At 44.7% G+C, this 19,482-nt stretch overlaps 2 protein-coding genes across 2 annotated transcripts in view; one reads left to right on the plus strand and one right to left on the minus strand.

Moving 5' to 3' along the window:
• The window catches only part of SLC13A3 (solute carrier family 13 member 3), a 40,376-nt gene extending 27,164 nt beyond the window's left edge, over positions 1-13,212 (plus strand). The window contains exons 8-13 of the mRNA XM_032767391.2: positions 1,316-1,420; positions 2,510-2,607; positions 3,470-3,582; positions 3,917-4,078; positions 6,888-7,025; positions 11,514-13,212. Coding sequence (XP_032623282.1) covers positions 1,316-1,420; positions 2,510-2,607; positions 3,470-3,582; positions 3,917-4,078; positions 6,888-7,025; positions 11,514-11,699 — 802 coding nt within the window. The 3' untranslated portion in view covers positions 11,700-13,212. The remainder of the gene's footprint in view (positions 1-1,315; positions 1,421-2,509; positions 2,608-3,469; positions 3,583-3,916; positions 4,079-6,887; positions 7,026-11,513) is intronic.
• The window catches only part of EYA2 (EYA transcriptional coactivator and phosphatase 2), a 585,490-nt gene that overhangs the window by 378,001 nt on the left and 188,007 nt on the right, over positions 1-19,482 (minus strand). The window lies entirely within an intron of this gene.

Consider the following 19,482-nt stretch of genomic DNA (forward strand, 5'->3'; position numbering starts at 1 on the left):
GTTAGTGCATATTTTTGAAAACACAGGTCTTATTTTTGCTGCGTCTCAGTTTCCCCATTTGTAAAATAGTGTTTCCATACTCACAGAGAGAGCTGAGCGAACAACAGACATTTCAGTTTGGTCAATATAACAAAAAAAGATCTGTTTGTTTCAAATTGAAGCTGAATTTCTTTGAGGTGTTTTTTTTTTTTTTGCTGGAACCAGCCCCCACCCCTAAATTCAAACCCAGTTGGGGTACAGATGCACTGTCTGTGTCAACCCTGCTGCAGTGCACTAAAGGTTCTCTAGTGCTGTTTTACCTACACTGCCTTGACGCGGGAGTAGATGCAAGCACACTACGGCACTAGTGAGTGGCAGCAGAGTCCATGTGGATAGTTCCTGTTTGGCAGGCTAGTGTGCTGTAGTTTTCCACACCAGCTTGCTGCACATTAACTCTTGGTCTAGACAAGTCCTCAATGTTTTGTTTCAAATGGTCAAAATAAACCATTTTGTCTGTTTTGGGTGGGGAAATAATCCATTTTTTCTGCCAAAAGTATTGGCTGAATTTGACCTGATTTCTCTGATAGTTTCAGTATCCCCTAAAATGCATTTTTAAAAGTGAATTTACTGTTTGCCAAAAAATAATAATTGCCCAGCTTTACTCACAGAGATATTGCGAGGGTTCACTGATGTAGGTAGTGCAGCACAAACAAACATTCTAATTATTATTCTTGTGTGCTCTAAATGAAAGAAATTGGTTTATTCTTTTCCCTTCAGTACATTATGGACCAGCCTGCAAAATGTCATTGTAAGAATCAAAGTCCCTCTTTGAGTTTTAGGAGCAGAGAAAGCCCATTAAGCCATGTGCTACAAATTTGATTAGCTTAAATTCAACCCAAGTGATTTCTTCTCAGTGGTTTAAGTATCTCTCCTTCCTTGTGTCTTTGAGAGGTTTTAAGGCAATATTTTGGATGTGTCTTGGTCAAATCCTAGCTCCACTGAAGTCAATGGGAGTTATGTCACCGACTTCATTCAGGATAGGATTTTACCCCCTGTTCCTTACTAGGAATATTAACAATAGCAGATGTTACTGCAATTGGAAGATCCCTTCCCTCATCAGCTCTCAGTTATTCACACCTTCAGTAGGGGATACAGTCTACATTCTGCTCTCAGAGAGGGAAAGTCCCCATGTGTCATGCGTGAAGTTTCACCTGTCTGAGCTAAGGCTTGAAATGTAGTGAAATCATCACTAGCAGTTAAAGGTGACCTAGGAAAGGTAACTCATGTTCACTTCATTAGCATGACTAGATTTTAATTGCATCTCCTTACACCTTAGGTTTGCAGAACAGGCAGTTCTCTTCCTCTTCTGCTTGTTTGCAATCCTGCTGTTCTCCCGGGACCCAAAATTCATCCCAGGCTGGGCAAGTTTATTCACTCCTGGGTAAGATTCTATTTTCAATCCATTGTAACATTTTTTCAATAGTATTTTCAGGCTTTCGAGATCCATGGGTTTTCCATAGTCCTTGTTTATACTGTTGTCCAGGTTTCATGGAGTAAATGGAGCTGAGCCTTATGTATCTCTCTAGAACCATTTTAATTGTTTTTGTTTCCAAGAGGAGGTAGTGGAAGCCTAGTGGGATGTTAGTATTCAAAATGCTCATGGCCTGAGCTCTGGGAATGTTGCCTATTGATACATTTAGGGCCAAGTCCTGAAGTCTTTGGACAGGCCATTGATTTCAGTGCGGGTTTGGGCTGAATAAAAGCTGCAAGAGTTCACCCCTTAGTGTTTTTCTCTCTGCGCTGCAACCTTTTCTCTACTGTGACATCCGTGTGAAGACAAAGATGAAGAACCATAAAGGCAATAACAGTAACACTCACAGAGCGAGAGTGAGTTGTTTCCGCACAGAAAAGAGCCCAGCTCTATTTCTCCAGGGACACAGTTCAACAGACTATTCATATTCAGAAAAAGAGTTCACCACATGCTCGGCTCTAATGGGAATCAAGTACATACTTCACGGATTAATTTTGTTCTCAATATTTAACAGTTACTTAAAGTTAAAGCTTAAAAGCTTTGCTAAATTGGGGCCTAGAGGTTTTATATCACGCTCTTCATTTTAGAAGCTGAGCATTTTACAAAGAGATCATAACCAAAGAAGGCCAATGATTTGATTTTTCTACTTCCCCGCAACCAGCTTAGGCAATCTCCCCAGACCTCCATAGTCAGTATTCTTCTCACACACTCTAACAAATGGAAAGCAATTCAGTCATTCGAGCAGCCAGCACTGCCATCCCCTCCTATTTTCTTTAAAACCAGGTTTTTGTGTTTTCAGTGTCTCTGATCAGTTTTCTAAAGGAGTCACAGCCAATCTTAGACATGTAGCTCAGAAGGGAATTTAAAAAAAAACCAATCATGAACAATGAGTGGCGTTGATGCAAAATCCTAATCCTCTTTGGTAAATCCCAATTTTTGTAAACTTTACAAATCTCAAGACTTTTGCTGCTTACAAATGTTTCTGCTCCTCCTGGACAGGTTTGTCTCAGATGCGGTTACTGGAGTCGCCATAGTGACCATACTTTTCTTTTTTCCTTCACAAAGACCATCCTGTAAATGGTGGTTTGACTTAAAAGGTAGGTTGTAAGCCCCTCTGTCCCTTTCTTCTGTGTTCACACTCCAGGAGCTCAGCACCTAATAGTAAGCAGGGTACTCAATCAGCAGGTAGAGGGTAACATTTTGAAAAGCACCTATGTCCCATTGACTTTCGATGGGACTTAGGCACCTAAGTACTTGAGTCACTTATGAAAATGTTACCCATATGGCTATGGCCACCTTCATCTTTAACTGGAGGTTCAGCCTGTGCAGCTCATCTCACAGCAAAGCAGCAGTTGCTCTGGCCTATTGTCAAAAAATGAAAGCAACTGCCATTATGTCATTTCATGCAAATTAGGTGTTGCTTTTAGGCTGTGGCAAGTTGCTCCTCAGACTCCCATTGGGAGAAATATGGTTGTCCATAGTTCACAGAATATGACAGCCCTACCAGTTTACCTTTCCATGTGACACAACAATAGAGTTCTTATTCACAACTGACCTTCTGGGGGAGACACAGCAATTTCCTTCCTAGAAAGCTCCTCCCACTTTGAGCTGCAAGTAGAAAATTAATACGGTGACGAACTTGTCCACAAAATTACAAATGTCAGAAAACTTCCTCCTGCCGTAATCTGCCGGATGTCAGAAAGGAGAATATCTATGCTTATTACACCAAGGAAATTGTCCTTTATGTTAATTAAAAAAACAGCTGAGAAAAAGCCCAAGAAAATCTTAACTGCTAGAACTTTTTTGCTTCCTGTTTAATTGAAGTTGAAATATCCATGTGTTTGTTATTAAGTGATCATCAGCTAACTTTGACAGCAGTGAATAACGTAGCTATTTTATCAGATGACAAGTTATTTGTTAATCTCTGTGTGTGTGTTTCGTGGGGATCTCTTTCTCTAGCATCAAACACTGAGAATGTGCCTTTGCTGTCTTGGAGAAGGGCCCAAGAGACTGTACCTTGGAACATTATCTTGCTGCTCGGTGGAGGATTCGCCATGGCAAAAGGATGTGAGGTAGTTTTTGGAGTGATGCCCATCATCAATGTTACTTTTGTGTCATTCTACTCTATGCCCATGGTTTTTAAAAGGGTATCAGTTCGGCTTCTGACTTTGCTCATGCAATTTTGCACCTAAAGTGTATGGCAGCTGAGTGACTGGATTTGACATCTAAGGGCTATAACATGCCCCCCTCCCCCACCACCCCCACAGGGTGGCTGCGTTTCAGAGGTGGGTGGGCAAAGTGATCTCTATTTATATGTAGTTTGCAATTCTGTGAAATGATCTGAGTCTTGCATGGAAATCCAGGAGCTCAAATATAAAACCTGCTGCATTTTCTCTCCTGCTGCAGGAGTCAGGCTTGTCTGTCTGGATTGGAGGCCACCTGCATCCCCTGGAGAGCGTGCCACCCGCGGTGGCTGTCGTGCTTGTCACAATAGTGATCGCCTTATTCACAGAGTTTGCCAGCAACACAGCCACAATTATAATCTTCCTGCCTATCCTGGCAGAACTGGTAAGATATGTCACCATGATGGGGCCAGCTCTGGCCCCTCTGTGGTCTCTCTCAGCGCACGCTCTTACGTGTTAGGCCTTGTGCCTTTACCTTGTCTGGGTTGGAAGCCCCGAATTCTCCCATTATCAGACCAGGCCCTGCGCTACAGATCCCTGTGTACCAGCGCGATGACTCAGCCGGCCTGACTGGGTTCAACCCCTGCAGTTCTTCCTTTTGGGGGCTTGTGCCCTGTGGTGGCCACAGTGACAGACAGACTTGTCTGAACAGCAGGAACAAAGCAGAACATAAAAGAACAAGGATTTTAACATGACATTGGGTTTGGCTACACTTGAAACTTCAAAGCGCTGCCGTGGCAGCGCTTTGAAGTTCGAGTGTGGTCGCAGCGCCAGCGCTGAGAGAGAGCTCTCCCAGCGCTGCACGTACTCCACATCCTGATGGGGTTTAGCTTGCAGTGCTGGGAGCCACACTCCCAGCGCTGTGGCACTGTTTACACTGGCGCTTTACAGCGCTGTAACTTGCAGCGCTCAGGGGGGTGTTTTTTTCACACCCCTGAGCGAGAAAGTTGCAGCGCTGTAAAGCGCCAGTGTAGCCAAGGCTCCCGCGTGTCTGTCTTCCCCTATCTATCTTCCCCTAAGCCCTACCACCCTGTGGATGTGGATCAGGCAGGTTTTGCTACATCTGGCCCCTTGGCAAAACAAGTCTGGTGACTTTGTCTGGAGCCTGGATGTACCATCTTCACAGTTCAATAGCTCCAGGCATTGTCTCTTAATGATCCCACTGTGTTATGTATCAAGAGTCATAGTGTTGCCATCCTATTGGTTTCCTAACAACCCTGCTATTAACCAATAACCCAATATAGCTACGCTGTAACTATCCCGATAACCAGGTCACATACAGAATTCACAAATTACTACAGTCAGCCTCATGTGCTTCACAGTCTAGGTACCCTGTGAAAACATTTCCCTCTATTGTCGCAGCCCGGCCTTCATCAGCTGCAGATGATGCGCTAGTCATCTGAGCAGCCATGGGGTCACCTCACTCCTCTGCATACTAGGCCCAGTAGTCTCCAGGATCTCAGCTAGCCCATCCAGCTGTGTGGAGTTGTGACCAGGGTCACTGGAGGGGCTATACTGAGATTGCAGAGTCAGGGCAAATGGTAAAGAATAGGTCAGATGATCCCCCAAACTGGTGGTTTATTCTATAATTAGATTTCACCAAGCTAGTAACCAAACAGTTCCTGTAATACCTTACTGATTACCAATAAGCCAAAATACAGTTCTCTTTAAGCAATCCAGCCTTGGCTCTCACCCAGACAGCCAACTCTAATATAGTGAGAGTTAGTAAAAACCTTATTCACCGTAAATAAAGTTCTACTAAGAGACTGGACACATTACCCACCAGGTCAATGAATATTTTAGATCTCATCCAAATACATGCCTATAGCCAATCTTTATTCATTAAGATTTATTAATAAAAAGAAAAGACAGAGTTGCTGTGGTTAAAAGATCATTCAACATACAGATATGAATATAGTTCTTAGGTCAGTTGCATAGCAGAGATGGTGAGGTTGCTGCTTTGTAAAAAGCCTCCTGTAATCAATTTAAAAGCTATAGTCCAATAGGCAGTTCTTGTGCCGAGTTTGTTCAAATTCTTCCATGAAAAGTACAAGGTTAATCAACAGTAGACCTGGATACCTCAGTCTTACAGGCTTAGATTTTCCCTGTCAAAGTTTAAGCAGATCTGAGATAGCAAGCATCAGATGTGAAACTTCCTTTATAGCTTGAAGCAAGTCGTGTTCACAGCAAGGCTTCCTTGGTTGAAGAATAGGTAATGTATATTGTTGCTTTGAAGCTAATCTCTCATTCCTAGGCATACATGGGTAGCTAGTTGCCTTCATGAGCATAGGGCAATTAACCATCAAACAGCTTACAGGTCGTTTACTACAAATTTCAAAGATAAATGAAAGAATAATATTATTGCACCATAAGTCTCATCTAAATTATAATATCCCCTTTTGACCTCTGAATCAATAGAATACCGTCGTAATGAATTATTAAAGCCAGGAATAGAATTTTAGCATCTACAAGCTAATTAGGTAAACATACACTAATACAACTAGAATCTATTCTTGATTCTCTAACAATACAGGCCTCCATTTCAAGGACTGTAGTCTATTTATCACGCCGGTGCTAACAATCTATAAGGACTAGACCTTTATACAATTTCTCTACTCTTCTAATATGGCCTTAAGAGTTGGTTTTGGGTCCCTCGTCCTGCTGGTTGCTTAACCCTTACTGGCTCAGCCCCAACGGGGTCTACGTGCTCCCTGAGGCCATTTAAAGAGACCTCAGGTTTTAGTCAACCAATAGTTTTGCGATGTTGTGTATTCAAGTGGTTAGAAAAGACAGCCGGGAGCCAGAATTCTTGGTGTCCATTTCAAGCTCTGCCACTGACCTGCTGTCTGACCCTGGGCAAGTCACTTCCCCGCTCTGTGCTCAGTTTCCCTATCTGTGAAATGGGGTTAACAACACCTGCACACTTCACAGGGAACTTACAAGGCCTGCTTAGTATATTGGACTGTTTGGAAACAAGATGCTAAAGGAGTGTATGTACGTTCTGCACAACAGATCAATAATAATCTTTAAAAATGTTCTTAGCAATAGAACAGCAGGATATACTATTATAAAGCACAGATCACTGAGTTCTGCTAGGTCCAGTGCTGTAATTATTTGCATTCTTAGATATAGCTCCATTGTAGCTCAGAACCCCTAATGTACAGTGTTATATTTTTACATTTTGTTCTTTTAAGGCAATTCGTCTGAAAGTAAATCCCCTGTATTTAATGATACCAGGAACTATAGGATGCTCATACGCTTTCATGCTGCCAGTCTCCACGCCCCCGAACTCAATTGCATTTTCTTCTGGACACTTGATGGTCAAAGATATGGTAAGATTTTTTATGTACAGAAATCACTGGAGACACAATCATTTAGATGAAGAGTTTTTAGGACAATAATTTTGAGATATGTTACCAAATCAGAGTGTTGTAAAATAAAATCACAAAGGTCAGTTTGAGCATCCCAAGCTAAATTTCCCAGTAGACCTTGGTCAAAGTCACCATCTCTATGTGAAGTGCATGTTACTACATTCCTTTTAATTGGTTAAGTGGATCTACTGCCAGTGGTATCTGATGTAAATGCTGGCTGAATCAACTGCACTAGAATATTTTAGTCTTTTCTGATCTGGAAGGAATTATTTGACATAATATGCTTGGAGCAATCACCCAGGCAATTCCCATTCAGGAAGATGATAGAGGGAAACAGAGAGAGGAAAGACAGAAGAGTCTAGGAGAGCCAGAAAGCTACAATATGAAGCTCTCCAAGTGAGCAGCAAAATTAATGTCTCTCAAAACTCAACAGGAAACATGTATATGAATTCTCAGATGTGCTGTCAAGTTCTCTATAGAGACTAAATGTACAGCCTGTATAACAATGACCCTCGCTAAAGAAGAGACATGCTATTTCCTAAACAAAGAGACACTAAGAAACGAGCTACTTCTCCTTTTGATTTTACTATTAAGTTTGTTTTGCTTTGTTTTCTTGTCTGGTATTTTCTTGTTGTCATTTAAAAAACAAACACATTTCTTATTAAGGCAAAGTTACAATAGAGTGTTTACATCCTACACTGTACATTACTATTAGTTTTTTAATGTAGATCCTTATGTTAAAGAGCACCAAGGGAATGTTTTCAATTCACTGGGCAGAAGAGCTTGACCACAAAACTCCTATGAATGTCCATCGGGGTCAACTTAGTACATCTCTATACTCCAGACTGAGCATATACCCCCTTATATAACTCCTCACCTGTGGTCTGTGGAGCCTTAATGGTGCACTAAGCCTGTTCTGATGACTTGCAGAGTAAAACATTTTTGTAAGCAATGGCTGAGGAGGGAGATAGTCACATAGGGGAAAGGATCTCCCTCTTATAGGTGCAACCATTCAGAGCTGGTTAGAATTCACATGAAGATGGCTCAGACGTTCTTCCCCAGGCTGTAGCGTTTATATGGTGATGGCCACACTAAGTGACTCTCATACCATTTTCATTCTCATACCACTCTCACACTCTTATCCTCAAGGCCGGTGAACTTGAGCAGAAATCACTAGACCTATTCGGTAGGAACCTAGTCTTATGTGACTCCGTAGTGTAGTATGTTGGTTTGGAGATCGCTGATACTAGCTGCTAAGTTGCTTTGGCTACCAAGGGCCTCAGCCCACACCCCAGTGCTTCTCAGCATTTGCACAAGCACTTAGTAAATGAGGAAGTGAGAACTGGGGAGAAAAGAGCAGGCCTGTTTTCAGTTTCCTCAGAAGAAAAGGGTGACTGGAAATGCACCAGGAAGGGGATTGAATGTTACAGAACATCTTGGTGTGCAGAAGGGCAAGGAGAACACTCAGTGAAAAGCAAGGAGGTGATGAGGAATTGGGTAGGCTTCTCTCAAGATTCCTCCCCATTTTCCTCTCCTTACATCTTCCTACCCCGGAGTTGCAGTTACTCCTCTCCAGGAGTCAGGCTAGACGCAGCTACTTCCAAAGCCCATCTGCACTGTTTTGTACCTCAGCCAGAAGGGATTGCTGGAGAATGACCTGAGGCAATCGCCCTCCCACAGGCTGAGCTCCACATCACTTACAGCCTCTGCCAGCCTGAAAAGTGAGAATCTGTGACCAGAACCTAGTTTGTCCAGTTGGAAGCCCATAGCATTGCCAGGAATCCTGCCCTGAGTGTGTGAAATCCAGACAATAATGGGATTTACTATTTGCTTAAGGTCTCATTGTTCTGCAGCAGAAGGTGAGTGTTCTCATGATCCCATCCATGCTCACAGCACTGGATTCAGCAACTGCCATAGCTGAGCTTATGCTTGGGAAACCCAGTTGCTTTTATAGTCCACACTAAATGTGAAGGTCTCTGTTGAGCTCATTAGTGACTGGTCCACATGTGATGTTAATGAGTCTGCAAAAACCACCCACTAGAAGACTTAGTCCTTAAAGATCAAGTGGTAGAGGCTTGTGCTTTATACAGTCCACCAGGAGTACAGGAAAAGCAGTCAGGAGAGGATGGGCAAATTCTCTAGTTTATGGCATTTCAAGACAAAGGAGTGGGTGTTTTGAGGAAACCACATTCTTGCTGAAAGGTCAGGTTGGCTGGTTGTCAACTTGATTCCTAATCTGTGTCCCTCCTTGCACAACATCATTGTGCTCCAGTGGAAGGATGAGCAGAGGAATCCACGTGGGGGCAAGTCAGGTTACACACTAGGGTAGTCCTACTCCTTTAGGGGCAGAACCGCTCAATGACTTTGCACACCTGCTCTCTGGTTCTCAAAACCAGTGTAACAAAAGGATGGGGTGTGGGCAGAGAATAAATATGGCCTTAAGCATGACCCTTGTTGTACTAATGAGGCACTTTAAGCAACTCACTCTCCTCTCTGGCCTTGGTGCTCAGACAGTGGCACTCATTAATACAGGGTTGGGGTCCTCTGTGCCCCCCACATCTTGTTCAGCAAATTTTACCTTGTGGTAATATGTGCCACGCTCCGTCCTGTATAGGATCAATCCTTAAAGCTCTGCAACAGTGGCTGCTGCATGCAATGAGATGAGGTTCATTTTTCCTGTTGGAAGCCATGGGAATCTAGCTGCCTGGGAGCCAGAGGGTGAAGGACTAGTGCGAAAGTAGTTAAAGAAGAGGAACTTCAGAGATTAAAAGATTCATGTTGCTGAGCAGGGATCTGATCTTACACTCTTATGTTTAAATATGCTGCTCACTCACCAACCAGCGGGGCAGGTGGAATAAGAGGAAACCAAGTTTATGTGCATGCACCCGGGTCTATGGCTCAGCTGAGAAGTTGGAATTTTATCTATGGGAGGGGCTGATAGTTATTTTTAGGGTTGGCTCAGTTTAGAGACTGTCACCCTTAATCACATCCCCTTTAACTTAATGTGAAATGATAGAAACCCAGTTTGGTCCAATTCTTGTTGACAGGTCAGCTTGCCTGGATGTCGACTTGTTTCCCAAGCTTGTGTCCTGCCCTTGGCTGGCCCCAGGAAGGAGCAAGTTTTATGACTTTGCTGTGATGTTCTGTGACTATGGAATGAAAGTGCAATTTGTGAATGTCCCTTTCAGTGGCACAGGCTTACCCAATATCCTCAACGTACTTAGCCCAACGGAGTTCAGCATTCCTTCACATCCTCTAACTTTCTTTCGCCGCACTCTACCCCAGCCTCTTTACGGTTAAAAAGTGTGATGACATGCCTTCTTCTGGAGCTGCTACAATAGCATCCGGCCATTCAAGCCTGTTCTCTCTCTCCCTTTGTACACCACCCGTTGCCTTGGTTCAGACTGAGGTTTAACAGTTGCCATGGTTGTATGAGTCTGTGCCTTTGCACTGAGTGAAGTGAGAGTCAGTTGCTTTGGAAACAGTGAGTCAAGTCCTGAGGCTCCTTCTCAGTTTTACTTAGGCTGAAGCCAATTTGAGTTTTGCCTGAGAGAAAACTGAACAAAGGCTTTGGGAGAAAGCCTGACTCCTTTTGAAACTCAGCTGTTTATCAACTCAAGCTCCTGGTGTCTTTACATATTGGTAAGGGGCTCTGGGGGGTTTATTTTCTAAGAACTGCACACCTAACCTTTGATTATTAATTTTATTTAGCTTTCACTCTTTGCCTCCATATTGCTGTAGCTTTACAGAATAGCTTGTTCATATTAATGGGCTAAAAATGTCTGTGGTTTCACTCATTCCCTGAACGTGGACACTGATTGTTTTACAGACAGGGGCTTAAAGACAGAAAGTGCTTTTTAATCCACAGACTCTTTAAGTTGGATTCTCAGTTCCCTGATGCTCTGCTGGTGTGTAAGAGAATCCTTTCCTTCTGCAGAAATGAAACTTAAAACAAGCACATACACACTCCATTTACTGGGATGTTAGAGATGCTTTTCCAAAGCCTGATCCTGAAAAGTTCTGAACACCTACTGCACTCAGTGAAGACAGCAATGGAAGCTGCCTGTACTCTGTGCCTCTCTGGCCCTGATCCTGCACCAATAATGGCTAAACTTCCATTTATACCACTGGCACAGGATCAGGCCCCAATTCACCAATGTGTTTGAGTGTGTGTTAAGTATGAGAACAGTTTTGTGGACTCCTCATGTGCTTAAAGTTAACCATGTGCTAATGCTCATGTGCTTTGATGGATGAGGACCTAAGTCGGCATTTGGGAGTGGGGTCTCTGGCTTGAGAAAATCCAGTTGAAATGTTAGTTAAACTTCTCTTTGTTGTAATGGGCGTTCATGTGCAGTCAGTCCTCAGGGCTGGCCAGCATGGTTCCTTGCTTCACATGCTCAGGATTTCCAGGCTAAACCCAAGTATAATGTATCTGCATTTCTTTCACAGGCGAGAACTGGGCTGCTCATGAATCTTATGGGTGTTCTGCTGCTTAGCTTGGCTATGAACACGTGGGCCAAGAGCATCTTCCAGCTGGGTGTCTTTCCTGCGTGGGCCAACATCCATGGAGAGAACATCACGTCCCTCTTGTTGGATGTAAAGAATGTTACTTTAAGTTCGCTAAATAAAATATGAACAAAGCCAGCTCATAGGTGGGACTCACTCACTTAGGACTGGGGCACTGGAATGGCCAGAGTGTAAGCACAAGACAAAGGCCATGTTGCTGCTCACATTGCACAGGACTTTCCATTCATTTTATTTTATTTTTATAAATATTACTCATTGTCACGACATAATTTTTGGGGTAGGGATCTCGGAAGATTTGGCTCCTCCCCCACAGACATCTATCAAACAGTTTTAGAAAACATTGTTCTTCATTAGTAGAGGTGTATTAAATGGATCACCAAGTAAGTCTCTAACATTTCCAGGGTAAATGCCACTCCTGGTGAAATCTATGGGAGTTTTGCTGTTAACTTCAATGGGCTAGTTTCTGATACCCTAACTCATGCTGGATGGTATCCTTACTCCCATGAGTGAAGTCAATGGGACCATTTCAGGTGCTATGCAACTTGAATCAGGGTATCAGAACCAGGCTCAGTGGGGGGGGGAGGGGGGGACATGCTTGATCCCTGTGATTCTAGAACACTTGTTAGGGGTCAAGTTTTCACAAGGATTTCACAAGTCATTGCATCATGTAGTATGAAGACTATTTCTTCAGCTTCTCATGAAAGGATAATTCAGGAGACTATGACAGTCTAGCCAGAATTTGGTGTATTGCTCCACAGTGGGCAGTTGGTAACAGTAGGTTTCCAAATACATTGATTAGCTTGGGATTTATTTTAAAACCCATGACAATAATTTTCACCAACACTTTTGTACTTACTGGAAAGGCAGAGATTTGTGGCCATGTTCACTCCTGATGTAACTCTGTGTTTATCAGGGTCATCACGCCAGTGGTTTATGTGGCTATTCTTAAATTGGGGAACTTCTTTTAACTGAGGTTTGAGGTTGATCTACTCATAACAATGCAGCTGAGTCACAAGTCAGTAGACTGTTCGCAGAAGAATGTTGACATTTTTGCGAAACAGAGTTTGATTCTTTTATCTGATTGCTTGGGTACTTTCAATGAAAGGATTTGCAAATTGAGCATGATTTTCATCATCATTTTGTCCAAACACTTGTATTTTGTTTGTGTAAGACTCTGACTATTTAATTAAAGATCAGTATTTGAAATAGATGGGTTGAAAGATGAGGAATCTGATATGGTGCTTTAGGGATGGTTTGCGAGGGAATCCTTGCCCTTATTCAGATGTTAGATTCAACTGGACCAGATTCCCAGCTGGTGTAAACTGGCATAGCGCCAATGGCATTGATAGATGTAAGCTGATTTACACCAGCTGAGGTCTGGCTCAGTTTTCCCTTGAGTTACTCAAAAGATTCAGTGTCTGAGAGCAGACAGGGTAATTTATCCATCAGACCCAATTCTCTCTTTAATCGCAGTTGCTGCTGTTGCTGTGAAAACAATATTGATTACAACACAGTATCAGGGCCACCCAGAGGATTCAGGGGGCCTGGGGCAAAGCAATTTCAGGGGCCCCTTCTATAAAAAAAAAGTTGCAATACTATAGAATACTATATTCTCATGGGGGCCCCTCCGGGACCAGGGGCAAATTGCCCCACTTCCCCGCCCCCCACCCCGTGCAGCCCTGGGAAAAATAAACATTTAAAAACGTTCCGCATCTCGGCACAAACCTAGTTTTGAGAAACCTTCTTTTCAAATCACCTTTACAAGGTATCACTGGTTCTCAGCATCAGCTAGTGCTAAAAGGCACTAAAGCTCATTACAATGGTTGGACAAATATTTTCCTTCAAAACTTTTTTGGATCGAAAACTAGGGATTTTTAAAAAGCAGAAAAAAAAACATGGACAACTTCTGCTTTCCTTCAAAATTTGTTGTGGTTTTTTTTTAATTGAAAAGCTGAAATTAGTCTGCCAAAACCTGAAAATGGTTTGGGGTTTCAGAAGTATGTGGCCAAATATTTGCTGCTTGTGGTGTTTGATTGTTTAAAGAAACAATGAAAAAAATTCTGCTTAAAAAAAATCCACTTTTGAACCACCTCAGCTTGTGACCAAATGTCTGAGCCCATCCAGTCAGAGATTTTTCCAGGTTTCTGATACTCTGCTTGCTTACTTGACTCATATCTGTCTCCATAACTTTGGGTTCATTTAGGTTAGAACATAAGAACAGCCATACTGGGTCAAACCAAAGGTCCATCCAGCCCAGTATCCTGTCTACCGACAGTGGCCAATGCCAAGTATCCCAAAGGGAGTGAACCTAACAGGTAATGATCAAGTGACCTCTCTCCTGCCATCCATCTCCACCCTCTGACAAACAGAGGCTAGGGACACCATTCCTTACCTATCCTGGCTAATAGCCATTAATGGACTTACCCTCCATGAATTTATCTGTTTCCTAGAGACTGGCTCCATGGGGTCCCTCACAAACTGGAAACGGTTACTGTGGGTTTGTCTTTAATATAGCTTATGTACATACTCCACAAACTGAGCATTTGAGCTTGTTCCAGAATCCGGGATGAGCCTGTTGTGAAAACGGAAATGCTCAGAACAGCACATGCATGTGAATGGACACAGGGTGCTAAAATTAAATTAACCTGGGAGGGTCTCAAACTGGGGGACCCCTCTGGGGGGGGGCACGAGGTTATTACTGGGGTTCGCGAGCTGTCAGCCTCCACCTCAAACCCTGCTTTGCCTCCAGCATTTATAATAGTGTTAAATATATTAAAAAAGTGTTTTTAATTTATAAGGGGGGGTCACACTCAGAGGTTTGCTATGTGAAAGGGGTCACCAGTACAAAAGTTTGAGAACCACTGAATTAACCCCTCTGGAGCATCAGGGAATGCGGGCGGGGGAGGGAGTCTCCCTTGGTAGGGTTGGGAAGGAGGTAGGTGGTGTAGGATATTGCTCTTCTCATCTGATCCCTTCCCCATGGCTCTCTTGGCTCTATCATTGTTAATTTAAAGTGGCTAATTTTAAATGAAGCTACCATCCCCTGACATGACTCTCCCTATGGCACTGAAATTAAATGTAGACTATAATTTGGCATTTGAGAAGTGAAAGGGATGGTAGTCTTAAGGGAAAAGATAACAGCTTGGCTCTTTGTGTTAAATAACTGTCTGCAAGCCTCAAACTGCTGAATGAGCTTTAGGGTAGGGAAGGCTGTGCCTCCCCAAACAGCCTGGCCCTGCTCACTATCTGACCCCCCACCACTACTGCCCCCTCAGAATCCGTGACCCATCTGCTCTTTGTTCCTCTGACTCTCCACCCGTGAGACCCTTCTCAACCCACCCCAACCCCATCCCCCATTGAACCCCCCTGCTCCCTGTCCCTGGACTGTCCCCCCCGCACCACCCTTCAAACCCCTTGCCGAGTCCTGACAGACCCCTAGAACGCCCATGATCCAATCCCTCCATTCCCCGTCCCCTGACCGCCCCCCCCAAACCTCTGCCCCCTCCCTGTCCCCTAACTGTCCCCGGGACTCCCTGCCCCTGATCCAACGGCCCCAGCCCCAGACTGCTTGCCATGCCACTTACCCCTGCCTTCTCCCTCTCCCGGAGTCTCAGTGCGCCTTGCCCAGAAGCGGCCCTGGACAGCGCTGCAGCGCCAAGGCTCCAGCGAGACCAGAGCTCCATCCACTCAACCGCAGCTCACAGCCCCGCCCCCTTACCATGAGGCTCTGACTGGGAGGAGCTCAGACCCTGCTGGAGCCATGCCGCTTTAGCTTTGTCCAGGGCTATTCCTGGACGTGGTGCGCTGAGGCACTGGGGGATAGGGGGAGGTGGAGGTGGAGGGGGGAGTCTCTGATATTTTCATGGGGGTCCCTGCAAGACCCGGGGCCCTGGGGCAAATTGTCCCACTTGCCCCCCACCTGCTGGGTGGCCCTGCATAGTATGAATGTTTCCAGAGGGAACAAGCTGAAACCGAAGGTGGGACCCAGCTGATATTGGGACAAAATCCTCATGATCAGGGAACTTATACAATAAAATGCATTCATTAGTGTGCCACTGTGTTATGTTTTATCTGTGAAGACAGGGGAGAAACGTGGGGTCTGAGGCTCCTCCCACTTGCCCCAGTCTCACTTCATTGGCTTCAATGGAGCTGCTCCTCATGTATGCTGGGGTGAGTGAGAAAAGAGTCTGGTTCATTGATGCTTTGCCTGTGTTGCGCCCAGTCTAGTCAGGCCAGGAACCCTGCAGACTCAATGACAATGTCATCCATTTAAGAGTGTGATTAAAGTAAGGCTTTGAAGCAGCATATCTGTGAGCTTGTTTGGCCAGTTTCTGGCTCTCTCAGCCAGAGGTGTATGGTGACGGTGCAGGAACAGAGCAGCAGAGACTGGAGCCATTCTGCGTGGGCAGTGGTGGGGAGATGACTTTTGTGGGTACTAGCAGAGTTCATGCAGTGCCGCATGCACGACACTACCTGGGGACTTAACGTGGTGCAGCATATGCTGCCCTCAGGGCTGGCGGCAGGTGCTATGTCCCCAGATTGCCTGGTCAAGGCCTTTTTGGGGCATATGGTGCTAGCTGGGCCTTGCTTGTGTTCAGGGAGTGCTGTCAACTGCACGGTGGCTGCCGCCTCTTGAGCCTTTGCCAGCTGCCATTGCACCTGCCCTGGAGGAAGCCAAATGCAGCCAGTAGTTGCTATAGTGCCACTTTCTGTACCACATTCCCCATTCCCAGCCAATGGGAGCTGTGGGGGGCGGTGCCTGGAGGCAAGGCAAAGCAAGGAGCCCTCTGCCTTCCTACCGCCAGGGGCAGCAGGGAAATGGTGCCAACTGCTTCTGTAGAGTGGCGCAGGGCCCATGGCGCCAAGGAGGGCAATCCTATGGGCCGGATCCAAAGCCCTGAGGGGCTGGATCTGGTCCCCCGGGCCATAGTTTGCCCACCCCTGTGCTAGACATCCCATGAAAGCAACTCACAGGATTTGGGCACTTTGATAGCACTTTCCATTTGAGAATCTCAAAGTGCTTCACAAATGCATCCTGCCTGTGGAGGTAAGGAAGTACAGATGGGGAAACTGAAGCTAAGTGATTTATCCAAGGTCATCCAGTGAGTCTGTGTCAGAACTGGAAACCAAATGTAGATATCCTGCCTCCAAGTCCTATACTTTAGCCACAGACCATGCTCCTTTCTCTCTGTATCTCTATAATCAGGATACTGCTTTCAGAGCCCAAATATGTGTGCACACCCCACGGCTCTGGTGTTTTCTGGTTCAAAGGACTCCTGGGAATGTGGGGTTATGTAATTCTGCTCCTTTGTAGCCATGTGTGCACTGGTCCTAGAGTAATTGCGCTCTCCTAAAGTCTTATTTCATGGTTTTAAGAGTATCTCTAACCATGCAACCCTCTCTTACTTACATTTGTTGCTAGCACCAAAAATCACAATGATTGCATTATACAATTGTATGCACCAATTTACCTCTTCCCAACCCCTGCAGTTTGCATCACTGCGTCATTAGCTGCTAAAAGACTGAGGCCTAAATTATCACATTTGTATATAATCCATCCTGAATTTTAACTCTTAAGCCTTCATGTTCATCACTTTCTAAGGTTAATCAGGCCACTGGCAGTTAAGTTCCTTGTAGTTCTCAAGGCTCCTGTTATGTTATGTGACTGAATTGTTGTCATATTTTCTTTTCTTCATAAGCGACTTTCCAGGACCATCATGATCGTTTGACTTAGATTTTCCACGCTTTGAACTTGATAAAACACTAGCTGATGTCGAACGTTTGCTTTCTTGTGTCTTTACACTTTCCATTTTCAGTCGCTTGTCCGTATTGGGTGTATAACAGTTCAAATAAAAATACACTAAGAACGCTAACAAATGAACAAACTAGTAAATGAGAAGATTCCCTCATGTCTCATTGGAGCAAAATGGCACACTATAGAGAATGACTGAGTATGGACTAACTGCAGGTCGTTAAGACTACATTGGCTACAATGATCTTGGTTCCAGCTGATTTGACGGCAAACACTTTGTCTTCTGCCATCAGGGGGATGTGCGGCCAGGGACAAATTAGCCTGAAAAGCCCACCCCCAAGTAAAGCATGGCTCCCCATCCCACTCTGCCCCTCATGCTGCCCAACTTCCCCTGTCTGCCAGAGACAGGGTCCCAGCTGCCGGCCCTGCACTCCATGGGGCTCGGGCTGCTCACCCCACTGGCTGCGGGGTTCTGGCTTCAGCCTTGCACTCCTGGGTTCCAGCTCCTGCCCCTGCACGTCCAGGGTCCCTAGGGACGGCTCTGTCTGCCATTACAGAATTTTTTCTGAGACTCCCTGATACATTTCGTGAACCATTTAAGGGTTCACAAACCCCTTTGGGAACCACTGGTCTACCAGCTCTTAGTAACATTACATGGCGCTTAAAACAGAAATTGAAGAAGAATCCTGTAAACAACAGGGAATATTTTAGGGAGTCAGTGTACAGACTGCTGAGTTGGAATTTGTCAGGCAGCAGGGTTAAGATGTTCTAATGCTGTGCCATGAGCTCTTTAATTATGCAAAGTGGTAAAAGCCAAAAGACAGTACCTTTGGCACTGGCAGCACGGTGTTCCTTAATGTCACCATGGAGCATTGGTTCAGCAATGACTCAGAGAGCTGAGCGCCATTTACTGACTCACCACGCTTGATTTCTCCTTAGCTTTTCCTCACAGGTCTTCCATCCAGACACAGACCTAATTGGCTTGTGAGATCAAATACATTTGAACACCAAAGTGACATGGCAGCATCTGACCACAAGAGGACACAGTTGCTTCAGATAGGTGAGAAAGACCCCACAACTAACAATAAAATTCATTGCCATGAAGGAAGCTTTGGAAAAGGTTAGGAAAAGTCAGTCAGTCATGTTTCCGGCTCATTTTTCAGAGAATATACAACAGGCATATACAGAAAAGGAAGGAAATCTCAGGTTTAAAATCTGCCCCTGAGCCTTCCTACAGTTATCCCTGCTGGCACTTAGAGGCTTATCTAGATTTATCCATGAATTTTTGCATGTGCATTAAGCGATCAAGTTATACAACAGTAGGAGGAGAAACAACCCATATAACAACTTTAGTTCAGACACACTCTGGGAGCACAATGTATCAGTTAAGTGGAAGAAGAGTAATATTTACAGAAGGGAGTTATCAGAGTTTAGTATCACAGACTATTAACTTATTTTGCGTATGGTCCCTGTTTGACAGAATCTCTTGGGTCCAGACTGTAATGTAACTCCTTGTTTATTTTGGGCCTGAGCCTGCCTCTGTCACTCAGGCCACGTCTATACGACGCGCCGTATCGGCGCGTTACAATCGATTGCTCGGGGATCGATATATCGCGTCTCATCTAGACGCGATATATCGATCCCTGAGCGCGCTTACATCGATTCCGGAACTCCACCAAAACCAACGGAGTTCTGGAATCGACATGGCGAGCCGCGCACATCGATCCCGCGCGGTGAAGACAGGTGAGTACATCGATTTTAGATAATCGATTTCAGCTACGCTATTCTCGTAGCTGAAATTGCGTATCTAAAGTCGATTTTCGCGCTTCGTGTAGACCTGGCCTCAGTCACTCTGTGCAGCTAATGAGTCAAATTTGTCATTAGTGCTTTAATTTTCCAGGAGGCAAATACAGAAAGTGGCACAGAAACTATTTACCTATCTTGGGACTGCTCAGGTGAGTGCAGACTGCAGGACTAGTTCCTTTGTTACCACTGGGACCAGGTTACAGTATTTCTACCACCTTCCACAATCCAGCAAGTATTCACCTTCCCCGGTCCACAGGCACCTGCCACAAATAAAGTTGCTGAATAATTTGCTACCCCAGAAGACTGCCTGTCTAGCTTGTAAGACAGGTTCAG

Source organism: Chelonoidis abingdonii, chromosome 14, assembly GCF_003597395.2.
Source record: "Chelonoidis abingdonii isolate Lonesome George chromosome 14, CheloAbing_2.0, whole genome shotgun sequence".
Taxonomy (NCBI): Eukaryota; Metazoa; Chordata; order Testudines; family Testudinidae; genus Chelonoidis; species Chelonoidis abingdonii.